This window comes from Tyto alba, unplaced genomic scaffold, assembly GCF_018691265.1.
Source record: "Tyto alba isolate M040663 unplaced genomic scaffold, T.alba_DEE_v4.0 Super-Scaffold_42, whole genome shotgun sequence".
In the NCBI taxonomy this organism is placed as follows: domain Eukaryota; kingdom Metazoa; phylum Chordata; class Aves; order Strigiformes; family Tytonidae; genus Tyto; species Tyto alba.
In genome coordinates, this window is record NW_024881318.1 from 22815550 (window position 1) to 22828444 (window position 12895).

The 12895-nt window shown below is 54.8% G+C and overlaps 2 protein-coding genes across 2 annotated transcripts; both read right to left on the minus strand.

The window, feature by feature from the left end:
- Nucleotides 1-6595: 6595 nt before the first annotated feature.
- Nucleotides 6596-8942, minus strand: MCIDAS (multiciliate differentiation and DNA synthesis associated cell cycle protein). Its single transcript, XM_042804772.1, has 6 exons — nucleotides 8763-8942; nucleotides 8361-8418; nucleotides 7763-7974; nucleotides 7498-7608; nucleotides 6998-7051; nucleotides 6596-6913 (listed from the first exon to the last, which is right to left on the minus strand). Exons 1-6 carry the CDS (start codon nucleotides 8940-8942, stop codon nucleotides 6596-6598), a joined length of 933 nt encoding a protein of 310 aa, XP_042660706.1.
- A 1973-nt stretch (nucleotides 8943-10915) lies between these two features.
- CCNO (cyclin O) lies at nucleotides 10916-11996 on the minus strand (the record flags this gene model as incomplete). The annotated part of the gene is made up of 3 exons (XM_042804773.1): nucleotides 10916-11414; nucleotides 11602-11787; nucleotides 11880-11996. Coding segments are annotated over 3 exons (789 nt in total), but the record flags the coding sequence as incomplete, so codon positions are not given.
- Nucleotides 11997-12895: the final 899 nt, after the last annotated feature.

The window sequence follows — 12895 nt, forward strand, 5'->3', positions numbered from 1 at the left end:
AGCCACACAACAAAGTATCGTGATGGCAGTGGAAATTTACTTCAGTTTCCCATGTCTGCTCCACCTGAGCTAAAAGTAGGTGAATCACAGGGAGTAAATTTGCTTTCATGTTGTATTTGTTTCCAGAAGAGTAGACAACTGAGCATCTACAAACTAAAAAAAAAAAAAAAAAAAAAATCCCAAAGGAGTTTTGATTCAAAGTAGAGTTGTTTGGATAACATCCAGTGGAAAGTAATCAAACATACAGAAGCTAAGATATGTCAGAGCACTTGCTAAACAAATAAATATAAAAGATGATAACCCTTCTAGTTCTGGGCATTTACAAAAATAAACAAATGTTTTCAGCCAGCTTTTTTTTCTGATGGCTTATTCATGTGCTCAACCTCTTTCTTCCTAAGTCAAGGTTGTGTAAGAGTTCATACAAAAGTAACAGCATAGTATTTATAAATACTTTCTACAGGTCCATAGTTCTTCTTTTAGGTGTTGATTTTGGCCTTAACCCAAAACCCCAAAACGAGAAGTAAAAAGGTTTAAATTTGAGGATGTTGACTCCATTGCTGACAGGGAGTTCTACTTATGGCAAATATTTAGTGTAAAACAAATACTTAGCTACAAATCTTGATTCCACCTGCTCAGAGTTTTATTCAAATTTAAAAGAGATTTTTGTATGTAATGTGAAGAATTGGACATGTCGTTCTATTTAAACATTTCAAAAGGCAGCACTGAAATTCAGGGGCTAAAACTAACACAAACATACACTGCCTCAGTTTTAACACCATATAATACATACTGAAAACACTAGAAGGCTTTACAGTTCACAGAGATTTCGTCTATTTTTTTAATTTCCCCCCTTTGTGTCTTTGTGTATATGGTACAATAAACAGTTTAACCCAGCTAAATCTTTCATTAACATGGAAAGAATTTAGGGTTTTGGGGTTTTAGTTTTTGGTTTGGTTTTTTTTTCAGGGTTTGGTTGGGCTTTTCAAAATTTTTTTAAAACAGGTGACTCTACCACCATACTGATGTTGTAAGATTTGGAAGGAGGGGACAGGAGCTGAATATGGGGTTACAGTGTCTGACCCACCAGTTCTGGGTCTGTTCTGGGCCCTGGTGCAAGAACACAAGGTGATGAGCGGGCAGATTAGTCCACCTGAGATGAACTGCTAGCACAAAGGGACTGAAAGCCTAGAAATAAAGGGTAAAGCTTTCTTACAAAATTTCCGTGGTTGTTGGCAAACAAAATACTCTGAATGTTTTTAGTGACAGTGTTAAGTCACCTGTCTGGTATCTTTAATTCAGAAAATTACTCTTATAAAAATGTGGTTTATTATTCACAGTGCTATGAACCCAAAGGTCTCTGCTAACCAATTTGGAGTATAGCACAACAGAAATTTAAAGAACAAGAAACTGCAATGGATTCCTTATAAATACCTTCACTTTTGATTAGAGAACTGAACATTATTGTAAACATAAATGCCTTTTTCTGGAAGAGTTTAGTGATTTGAATTACATTTTTAATGTGCTGATCCTGACCAAATTCTAAAGTTTTTCAACAAAAATAAATTTGTCACAAAACTTACAGTTTGGTTTGCAACATGCTTCCTTCCCTACTTCTCTTCCACACATCCCTCTCCTCAACCCTAGCTCCAATATCAGCTAGTTACAGTTCTCCAAGAGGCCGGGTGAGTTCAGGGCACAGAGAAGAGATGATACATAGTTGAGAAGAACAACCTGAGCAGGTCACAGGAGATCAGGATCCTGCCTCTTATTTTGTCACAGATGGATGCAGTGGCCTGCACCAAAACATGTTACACCTCTGTGCCTCTGCTTCCTGACTGCCACCAGGGTGTAAGATGCTCCCTTTTGTACCACACCCATCTTTTTAGAATCAAGGAGTCTCCAGGTTGTCTTTTACTATGTGCACACGCAGGGCACCGTGACCTCAGTGTGCTACTGCAGCACAGCTTAAAATAATGGCAATCCCATTAGGTTAGAGGAGAAAAATGTCTCTAGCAGGTCTTTGGCAATACTCCCTCGGCGCTATCGTAAATGGGAGCTCACCTGACGGCTGGGACAATTCAGCTGTCACCACAAATCCCCAAGCAATAGCTATTAACCATTCACATTGCAAAGTACTGGAAAAGGGGCTGCATTTTGACGTATTGAGTCAGCTGTACACACTGCTACAGAACGGCTTAAAACAGAGGACATTTCTACTGTTCAGGGACATAGAAGAGGGAGTTAGAATAGTTGATATTTATTTCCACTAAATGCCTGAAAATGTGGTCAACGAGGCTTGAGCTTTCCCAGCAATTCATCTAGGGTGTGGAGGCTCTCTGCTGAGTCAATGTGCCATCGGTGTCCCGCCTCTGAAAGCCAGAGCAGTCCACCCAGAGGGATTCAAGGAGGTCCCTGGTGCATGGGCTAAAGCTGTTTGAAACTGTAAAGTATCAGATGAGGTGAGCTTTGAGCAAATACAAATAAGAGATTCAATACAGGAGGCACTGCCTGAAGTCCTGAGATCTGTGCCATGGAAGAGATCAGAGCACAAAATGTAACCATCATCTGCGTGCTTGGTGTCTGTCAGCCTGTGACAGAGAGACTTACATGGAGGATGTCTGGGACATACCCTCCCAGGCCATTGCAATAACAACTTACTGGGTAAAAAAGAGAATAAGCCTCAAAATTGCCAGTTACCCTATTTTAACAAGTGAGTTCTAACTGTAACTGTATTACCCATGCAAGAAATCCAGAGACTTTACAAAAAGTGATCACAACATATGAATAACTTTGAAGACACTTATTAATTTTGGGTTTTCATATTATTTTGTTGAACAGTATAAAGTAAATATTGAACATAGTCACTTGCCATCAGAGTTTGAACAGGTGCTAGGTGCAAGGCAGACTTTAAGACTGTTTCTGATATAACTATGAAATAGTTGTGCCAAAGCAAACTACAGCCTCTTTTGACCTCGTTAGCTTTAGTTGCTCGTTAAGACTGTGCAATGCAAAATGTAAATAACGGCTGCTTACCAGAAGTAAGTCAATGTTTAGGAAAGATGAAGAGTGCTGCTGCTGTCATATAAAACTGACTGCAAAATGCTTGTTTTTTCCCTGAAGGTAGGCATGAGGATAATTTTCTTTAGAAAAATATTCCGGAAAACAAGGGGAGAAAATTCAGTGATATTCCATTTCTCTGCAATCACTGAACAGAAGAGCCAAAACCAATAGGAGTAGTTTAGTATTGCTGCTACAGTGCTGTGGCCATGTTGCAGTCTGGTCTCTAAACGATTACCAAGCATCTGAGCCACCTCGATGCCTGCCTGCCGGCACCCAGGGTCTGTGGCAAACCAACAGGAGCACCAGCTGCATCTTTCTCATGGGCATCATCTTCGTATGAATGGGAGTTATAGGAACCCGTGTGCTTCAAAAATGGCAATCAGGCCAATAAAGTGACACCAAATGTGTGCCTGTGTTTATGTACAAGTTGATATGAATACCAAATCAAGAGCATTTCTATTACGAACATGTGGAGAGTAGCTCAGATTTGTGAACAGGCAATGTTTTCTCTTTATGACCCATTGAACAACCTTGGCAACCCCCACAGGATAATGCCATGCCAACACTCAGCTTTAGGTATTGCCTTTAGACCAGGGAACAGGCAATATGGCTGATAAAAACAGGTTTCACAAGTTACAATTTTACCAAAAGCCATAGCTCTATGCCATTTCTAAATATCTCCATCCAGGTCCCTTTTGACCTTGCCATCCTGAAGAGACCTAAAATTACTGACTTAACATGCACCTATTTACTAAAAGATTCTTCCTCTTTCTAGTAATTCTTTTTAATCAAGCTGTACCCTGAAATCTGGTGTAATTTTTAAATTAACACTTAAAGATTTTATCCAATGAAAAACCCACGTGCCCAGAACAAAGCTTATGTGTATTTGAGATTCTTATATTCAAAATATGATCACTAAACTCCTTCCCCTGGCACACACACACACACATACACATAATTAAAAGGTATTTTTTCATTTCACCTCAAAGAGTCCCAGTTGTCCACAGTTCTGTACTACCACATGTCCACAGCCACCCATCCTGTGGCCTGACACCAGCAGGGCAGGGAATGGTGGAGGAAGCTTACTTATGAGCAGGAACAAGGGTCATGAAATATCATTGTACCTACTTTATTTTACTTCTGCTGTGGGCTTGGCCGGCTCCCTTCAGCCATTGCATGGACCACGCACCACCAGGGAGAGAAAATCACAGTGAACCTAAACCACAGATGAAGATGTTCTTCAGTCTATCACATCTGCACGTCCAGGGCTCTGCCCTGTTGTACAGACCCTGCCCCAGACACTAAGCATAAAGCCAGATCTGTTTGGACATGAGGTTTCCTGGTGGTGGACTTCCAGCTTCTCCAGGGATCAGCTTCTGATGGAACAACCGTGGAGCGTGAGCGTGGATCAGGATGCCAGGCTTCATCTCCTGTGATCCTGCCAACTCCTGCCTGACAGAATGACAAAGGGCACTGGGAGCCCTTTCTAGTTACTGCTGATGAAAGCAGAAATTGGGCTGCTTTAACCTGTGCAAGAGATTTGTCCACTTTTTATGAAGTTCCTGTATGGAAGTGGATGAGTAAGTGGGAATTTAAAATACAGCTTTATAGTTTAAAGGAGGTGTTTATAGTGTAACACTATGAGCATACCATGTTGTGTACCAAACAGCTTTTCCTTTTACCAGTTATGTGTCTGTGTGATGATGCTCCTGTGACTCTCAGTGAGAAGCACCTTGGTCTGAGCAGCCAATTTTCAGCCTTTGCAATTAACAGGGATTAAAATTAATTAAATGTATACAAGCAACAACAACAACAAAAAGACACCTGTGATAATTTTCTATTACTTTTAGATCACAACTCAAAATTAATCACGGATACTTTTAACATAGAAATACTATGAGTAAAGTTATCGGTGTAAACTCGATAGCAGGTTAACTGCAAAACTGAATAAACATGTATTTGTAATTCTGAAAAGACTTGAAGTACCAGCAAGAACAACACTAGTGTCAATCCAACAGGGTGACTATTTTATTGCATCCTGTGAAAAGTCTACAGTTTTAATATGTCACTTTGTTTATGAGGAATTAATATGCTTATGAGCATTCAAAGTTATACACGCTGTATGTTTTGTGTTTAACTTCATAAGACACATGGAGAGGAACTGTGGAAATCTATACAAGCTGCCTTCTGTTATCAGTTTATTCCCTGCTGAATTGAGCGCAGCTGGGGAGGTTTTGTCTCTCCTGTCTGCTGCTGAACCGGAGCTTTGATACAGCGTTTTGGCCAAGGTGGCAGTGGCCTTCCCCTGAAATATGAACGTCTCTGGAGTAATCCTAGGGTTGAGCCCTCGGCATCCCAGACATTCCCCTGCTAGAAAATGTCAGTGGCACAGACATGAAGGACCACAGATACGAAGGACCACCTTTGCAGTCTCCCAGAAGCCACATAATTCCCCTGAGAAACCTGATGAGATGACGACATGGTGCTGTCACCTTAACTGTCACACAGTCCTGCTATAGTTGTATTGCTGTTAATGTGCATGGACCCATGCAAAAATACTGTAAAGTCTGAGTATTGAAAAGCAGAAAAACTGATAACTTCACAGAGAGAAAATGTCTATCCTGGGTGGAGCATAGTGCCTTCCTTCACTTACGTGCCACAGAAAAATAAACTTCATACACCATTTCAGGTGAGCTGTCAGTGACTCAGCATTCAAACCAGTGGGTGCAAGTGAAATGTATCAATTCAGAACAATTTAACGTTATTCACTCTTTACTTGAGATTGTATCACTGAATGTTAACAGCAGTGTTTTATTCTAAAATTTTCTGCTTGAGCACGTTGAGCAAAGTAAACTCTGTATAGATGCTCAGCTTTCTGTCGTCTTTGCTCTAATGAAAGCAAATATGCATACCTGATGCAAAACGCTGTGTTTACATTAAATCAGTACAAATAAATGGCAATTTTAAGCACTATTTAATCATCACACTGAGTGCAAATATACACCTACAGCTGCACACATGAGTGACACAAGTGCAATTTGTAAACATTGTGGATGTAAAATTCCATGATGGGGAAGGTGTATCGCGTTTAAACCTCTTGGGTTGGTCTGTCCGTTTTCACACGGACTAGCCACAGTCACTCTCCTCGAAGTTACATCTTCCTGCTCAGCTGAGTAAAATCTGCGGGTAAAGCCGGGCGGATCTTCACGTAATCTCGCCATTCGTCCCATTCGTGAGCAAACTACCGAGGGCGAGTTGCCGACTCGAAAACCACAGCAGCGGCGTGTAAAGCCCGGCGACGGCTCGGCTGCCGCGGCAGCGCCCGGGGCTCGCTGAGCTGCCTGAGCGGCCGCCCCGTCCCGCCTCCTCCCCAGCCCGCAGCGACGGCGGGGGAAGCGCAAATACCCCCTTCCCCAAGAGAAGGAGGGGGCCGTGCCGCCGGGCGGGGGTGCTCCGCCAGCCTCACGCTGCGGCAGGCCCCGCTCCGCCTCGCCCGCGACACGCGTGGCGGGGGCGGCGGGGGGCGCGGGGTCTCTCAGCGCGGCACCCATCGGAAGCGGTACCCGCCGGCGGCGGTGCGGAAGGTGAAGGCGTTGCCCTGCGGGAAGGCCAGGGTGCGGATGCCGCCCGCACCCCCCAAGTCCGCCCGCAGGCTGCCGCCCCCCTCCGCGCCCCCCTCGCCCGGGCGCGGAGCGGCGCGGCCGGTGCGCAGCCCGCGGAAGGCGCCGTGCAGGGCCGGGGGCGGCCGCGGGCGCTTGGCCGTGGGGCTGCCCCCCGGGCTGCCCCCCAGGCTCCGCAGCGCAGCGCGGCACTTCTCCGAGACCTCCCGCAGCATGGCGTCCACGCCCGCCGCCTCCTCCCACGGCTCCGGCCGCCCGCGCCCGCCCCAGACCCCGGCCGGGGCGGCGGCGGCGGGAGGAGGTGGAGGTGGAGGATGAAGAGGAGGAGGAGGAAGGGCCGCCCCGTCGGCGCACTGAGGGAGCATCAGCGTCTGCCGGTGGGGAAAGAGCGCGACTTCCGCGGGCCGCCCCGCCCCGCGCATCTCCGCGCCGCCCTGCCCCACGCCGCACCGCGCTGTCCCGCACCGCTCCGTCCCGCACCGCGTGGCCCCATCCCGCACCTCACCGCCCTGCCCCACCGCGCCCCACGCTGCCCCGAGCTGTACCACGTCACCCTGCTCCATCCCGCGCTGCTTTACCCCGCACCGCACCACCCCGGCCCCCCACGCTGCCCTGACACACCCCGTCCCACCCCACCCCACCCCACCCGGTCCTGCGCCACACCGACACACACTCCATCACCCCATCCTACCTCGCACCCCCCCTTCCCCCCCACCCCACCCCGCCGCCACGGCCTTGCCTTGCCCCGCACTGCGCAGCCTCACCCTGCACCCTGTGCCCCACCGCACCCCCACACCACCCTGTGCCCCCCACTCACGTCAAGGACGGCAGCCAGCTGCCTGGCCTGGCTCGCCAGCTCCTTCAGCTGCACTTTGCTCTCCCGCAGCGTCGCCAGCTCTTCCTGCCTCTGCGTGAGGGTCTCCTGCAGCTGCGAAGGACAAGTGGGGACAGTGTGGTTGGGACAGCCCCACTGCCCAGGGGTTGGGGGATGCAGCACACCGGGGCTGTGCAGCTGCCTCAGCAAGGATGCGAGGAAGAGAAACCCAGCGCAGGCCCTTGGAGAGAGTTTGGGGGTCCCTTACCTGGCTGTTTGCCTCCAGGGCATCTCCCAGTGCTTCCTGGTGCTGGTCTGCCAGGTCCCTCCAGCACGGCTCAGGGGGAGGCAGGCCCTGTGGGGGCATCTGCTCCAGCACGCTGCTCTCTGCGTGGGGCAGGGGGCCAAAGGCCACCTCCTCGTCGAGTGAGAAATCAAAGTCAGCGCAGTCCAGTGGCGGTGGCATTAAGGTGGATGTATCTGGAGGGAATAGCCGCGGGCGTTAAGACAGAGGTGGTTCTCACATCCTCTCTTCCCCCCGACCCCAGCTCACCGTCCCAGTTCTGAGCATCCCTCCGGTATGTCCTGACATGCTTTTACCCTACTGCAGCAGCTGTGCACCTAAATCTGTTTGGATTTAATTTCTGTCTCCCATGGGAGAAAGCAAGTGCCAGCCCAGGTCTCTCTAAGGGGGGTGCGCAGGGATGCACTGCCTTACAGACTGTCCCCAGCTGGGATGACCGTGCAGTGAGTGGGCATCCAAAGACCCAAAAACAAAGCAAAAAAATAGGAGACCAAACACTGCGTGACTGCTGGTGTGCACATATGGGTGTGTTTGTCTCAGGTGAGGAGAAATATCTACTTGCCAGATATAAAATCATCGACAGCACCTCTGAACTCCTGGAGATCAAACTCCTGTCCATCCTGGAAGCAGGGACCCTGGGAGGGCTGAAGGAAACGTGCCTGTGAGCAGAGCCCAGGGCTCAGACCTGCCCACGCTGCCCACACTTCTCCAACACCGACCGCTGCCCATGCTCAGCTCCTTCCCACAGTCCTGGCCCCCCCCAGGTGCCTGTCCCCTGCCCGGCCCTTGCCACTAACCCGTCTAACGCATGGGACAAGACACTGTCCCGTAATGTGCCCATTTCACAGGTGGGAAGCGTGAGGCTAAGGAGGGCTGCCAGCACCCATCAGCCTGAGGGGGCCATGCCCTTGGGTGCCCTGTGCTGGGGGCAGCCAAGCCTGCTCCTGCTGTGGGGGGGAGTTACCTGCTGCAGGGTCACAGGGCCAGACGGAGTGGCAGGAAGGATGGGGGCACAGGCTGCCAAATCCTGCCAGTCGATGGTGGTGAGCGCTGGGGACAGAGAGAGACAGCGGTGAGAAGCCTGGGCAGGGATGGGCACAGCCAGGGGAGCGCAGCAAAGTGGGAAGTATGGCTGGGGGGGCATCCCCGAGGGGCATGACCGGAGTGGAATGCAGGGCTGGGGAGCATGGTGGGGGGCACCGAGGGGGACACAGCAGAGGGCATGGAGAAGGGGACATGGCCGGGAGGACAGGGTGGAGGGCATGTTGGGGGTGTCATGGCTGGGGAGTGCAGGGCTGGGGGGCACGAGGAGGGGGCACACGGCCAGGGGGTCAGGGGTCTCCGCCGCGGACAGACTCACCCAGGGCAGGGGCCGGTGGGGCGCCGGTGCGGCGCGGGCGGGGCGGGGGATCTCGGGGACCCTGGGCGACCGGTGGGGTCCCCGCCGCCCCCCCGCCGGGGCGGGCCGGCTTCTTGGCGATGCGGGCCGGAGGACCCTGGACCCTGTTGGGGCAGATGCTGCCGAAAGCCCGGCGGCGGCCGCCCTGCTCCATGCTACCGCCGCGGCACCGGCCCCGGCACCGGCACCGGCCCCGGCCCCGGCCCCGGCCCCGGCCCCGGCCCCGGCGGGCGCTCTCCGCCCCGCTCGGCGCCGCCCCGCGGGCAGGGGCGCCGGCAGGGCCGGGGCCAGGACGGGGGGTGCCCGCCCGCCTTCCCCCCGCCGGGGCGCGGAAACATCCCGCCGCCTCCCCGGGCCGCGCCGGCGGCTCCCGCGCCCGCGGAACCCTTCCCCGCGCCCGCGGAGCCGGGGCGGGCCGAGGGGGCTACCCCAGAGGGAAACCCGAGGAGAGGCGCTGCCCGCCCCGCTGCCGAGGCCCCTCCGCCGCGGTCGCCTCCCCGCCAGCACCTCGGCCCCCCGGGCTCCCCCCCACGCACCCCCCACGGTCCCTGCCGGGCCGTGTGTGCGCGTCATCTTGGCGGCCGGGCTGGTTTTCATGAAGATATTTATTAGGTGCTAGGGCTAGGGACCATCAGCGTTGAACGCATAAGGTGGGGGCAGGAAAGAAAAGAAACCATCCCGCGTCATCTCGACTTTTCTGAGCCGCGCACCGGGAGAGGGTCTCCCCCGCGCTGCTACGCCGAGCCCAGCCGAAACCGCCGGCGGGGCTGGCGGAGGATGAACCGGCCCTTCGCCTCGCGTGGTGGGCTCGTCGGTACTTCCTGCCGCCGCAGTTCGGACAAGTTTTGCTCTTTCTGCCTGGACACGGGATGCCAGGCAGGGCTCGGAGCGCAGCCCGGCGCGGGGCTCTCCCCTCCCCTGCTGCCCCGAAAGGCGAGCACCCCCCAGGGCGACTTAAGATACGTGTGTGCTCTTTTAACATCACTTCTGTGCACAAAGGCAGTAAAATGAAGAAAGTAAAATATTTTATATTGTTTTCTCCCTTTGAATGTTTCCCATGCTACAGAGCCAGCTTGGTTAGAAATACGCACCTGGATTACAGATCGGCTGGAAAAATAGTAACCAGCTGTTTTATTATTTAACGTTTTGTTTTCCCACAATTAGGGCAGTGCATCTAATTTTACTTTTTTTTGTTTTGTTTTGTTTTGTTTTTTTCTCCTTTCCCCCCGGCGCCATGACCAACCCAGCGTGTGTCAGTTTGAAACGGGGAATGACACCATCAGGCATCCCTACTTTGTGGGGGCTGGAGTTAACTGTTGGGGTGAACTCGTTCTGTGCCAACTGTTTCCTCTCCCAGCTGTGTACGTGCCCCGCCAGCAAACAGACGAGTACAGGTAACAAGTAGAAAAGAGTTTATTCAACGTTCATTTGGTCCTTCCACCGCTATCTTTACAGACCACCCTCCAAATAAATAATACAGTACTTGAGATTCTGTATGCTATTTACATGCTGCGTTTTAACAGACAAGGGACAGTGCAACTGACATACAGTAACATCATGTGCAAAACGTGACCTAATTTTTAAAACCCCAGTGACACTAGCGCTCGGAGGACTGGACTCCGCATCAACTCCAAGGCAGCACAAACGGGAAGCCAGCCCGGAGCCGCCTCGGCTGACCGTGGTGGCCGGGGGGTACCGGCGGCGGGTGTCCTCGCCGCTCCCGCCCCGCGGTCAGCGGCCGCCCCGCAGCCAGGGGCACTTCTGGGCCACCTCCGGGGGCAGGAGGAGCGGCAGGGACCGCCCGTTCAGCGACACCAGGAGCTGCAGCTGGTCCATGCAGTCGCGCAGGAGCCCCTCCGAGTAGCCGCTGACCCGCAGGTCCAGGGGGCTGCGGTGCTGCAGCAGCCGGTCCGCCAGCCCCAGGCTGCCGGCGGCCAGCAGGGACGGCGCGTACTTGGTGAAGGCGTAGTCGGCCAGGCTGAGCTCCGCCACCCCCCCGGCCAGGCTCCTGGCGTCCGCCGCCTCCCCCGCATCGGCCCCCCGCGCCTCCAGCCGCACCTGGCTGAAGTGCTCCAGGAAGAAGCTGACGGTGGGCGCCGACAGGTCGAAGCCCAGGCGGTGCAGGACGATGCACTCCAGGTTGCGGAGCTGCTGGCGGGTGAAGGCGCCGCAGCAGAGGGCGAGGAGCTCCTTCACGCTGGGGGGGTGCACCTCCACCTGCGAGGGAGGGGGGGCGGCAGGCGGTGGGGATGTGGCGGAGCAGCGCCGCGGGGGGGGGGGGGGGGGGGGGGGGGGGCGGGGGGGAAGGGCTGGGGACGAGCTGGCGCCGGAGCCGCTCGGGGTGGCCAAGGAGCGGCTGCGGAGACCCCGGCGGCGGGGCAGCCGGGCTCCGGGGCCGCCCTACCTGCTTGCAGGCGATGAGCAGCGCCGTCACCCCCAGGAGCTGGAAGCAGTCGGCGGCCACGGGGGTGGTGGCGAGGAAGCGGTCGAGGATGTTGACCGCCAGGCAGAGCGCCTCGAAGGAGAGCCCGAAGTGCCGGTGCACGGGGATGAGCCAGCTGACCAGCTTGCACCGCGCCTCCGCCGTCACCTGCGGCACCGGGAGCGGGGCGGTCAGGCGGGGCCGGCACCGGGCTACCCCTCCCCTCCCCGCCCCTCCGCCGCCGTGCCCGCTGCCCCCACCTGCGGCTGCCGGGCGAGCGGCTCCCGCGGCTGGAAGCGGCTCTCCAGCCCCTTGCGGGAGCGGTACCAGCTCTCCCCGTAGTCGCGGAAAGCCTGCAGCTCCTGCGGGCTCTCCCCCGCCGCCGCCGCCGCCGCCGCCGGTCGCCGCCGCCGCGCCGGTCGCCGCGGGCAGCGGCCGGGGCAGCGGCCGGGCCCCCGCCGCTGCGGGCTGCCGCCGGGGCTGCCGCCGGGGCTGCCGCCGGGGCTGCCGCCGCGCCGCCCGCTCGCCGCCGCCACCATGGCGGGGGGGCGGCCGTGCCGGCTCCGCTGCCGGGCGCGGCGGCGGCGGCGGGTATTTGAGCGGCGGGGCGGCCCCGGGGCCGTCACTGCCCGCCTCCCGGACACCCCCCCTCCCTGCCCCCCGTTGCGGGGAAGCCGGCCGGGCGATGCCGGGACCGTCGTCTCCACAACAAAATCCGCAGCCGGGCCGTAGAGGAAACGAGTTAAGAAAACGCCCGGCTCTTCCCCGGCGCTCTCCGCCGGGGGAGGCGGCGGCGGTGGGGCAGCGGCCCCCTCGCTCCGGGAGGGCAGCAGAGCCCTGAAAGCCGTCGGGACAGAGGAGGGCCAACCCCGCTGAAGTTGCCTTCCCTTTTGCCACTACTAAAATAAAGGTCGCTCCAGGTCCTAGCGTTTTGTGAGTCAGAACCCAGGGAGCTTTAACAACTACATATTGCTCCCCCCAAGCCATACTTTCACGTGAGGTCACCGGGAAATAGAGCACAAACACGGCAGGGGAGACAGTAAGCAGGCTGCGGTTCCCTGGGGGGGTTTGGGTCTCAGTTCCACTCCCATCCATGAACTACTTGGGTAACAAAGCACTATTTTAAACAGCCGAAAAGGGGGGGGAGAGGGGGGTGTAAGGGTGTCAGAATATTCCTGCACTGCCTCTACAGTTTTTAGAAGCAGAGTAGAGCCAGACATGAGTATTTTATCAGATATGACATGGTTAGATGATCCACTGATCAAGTCCACTATGG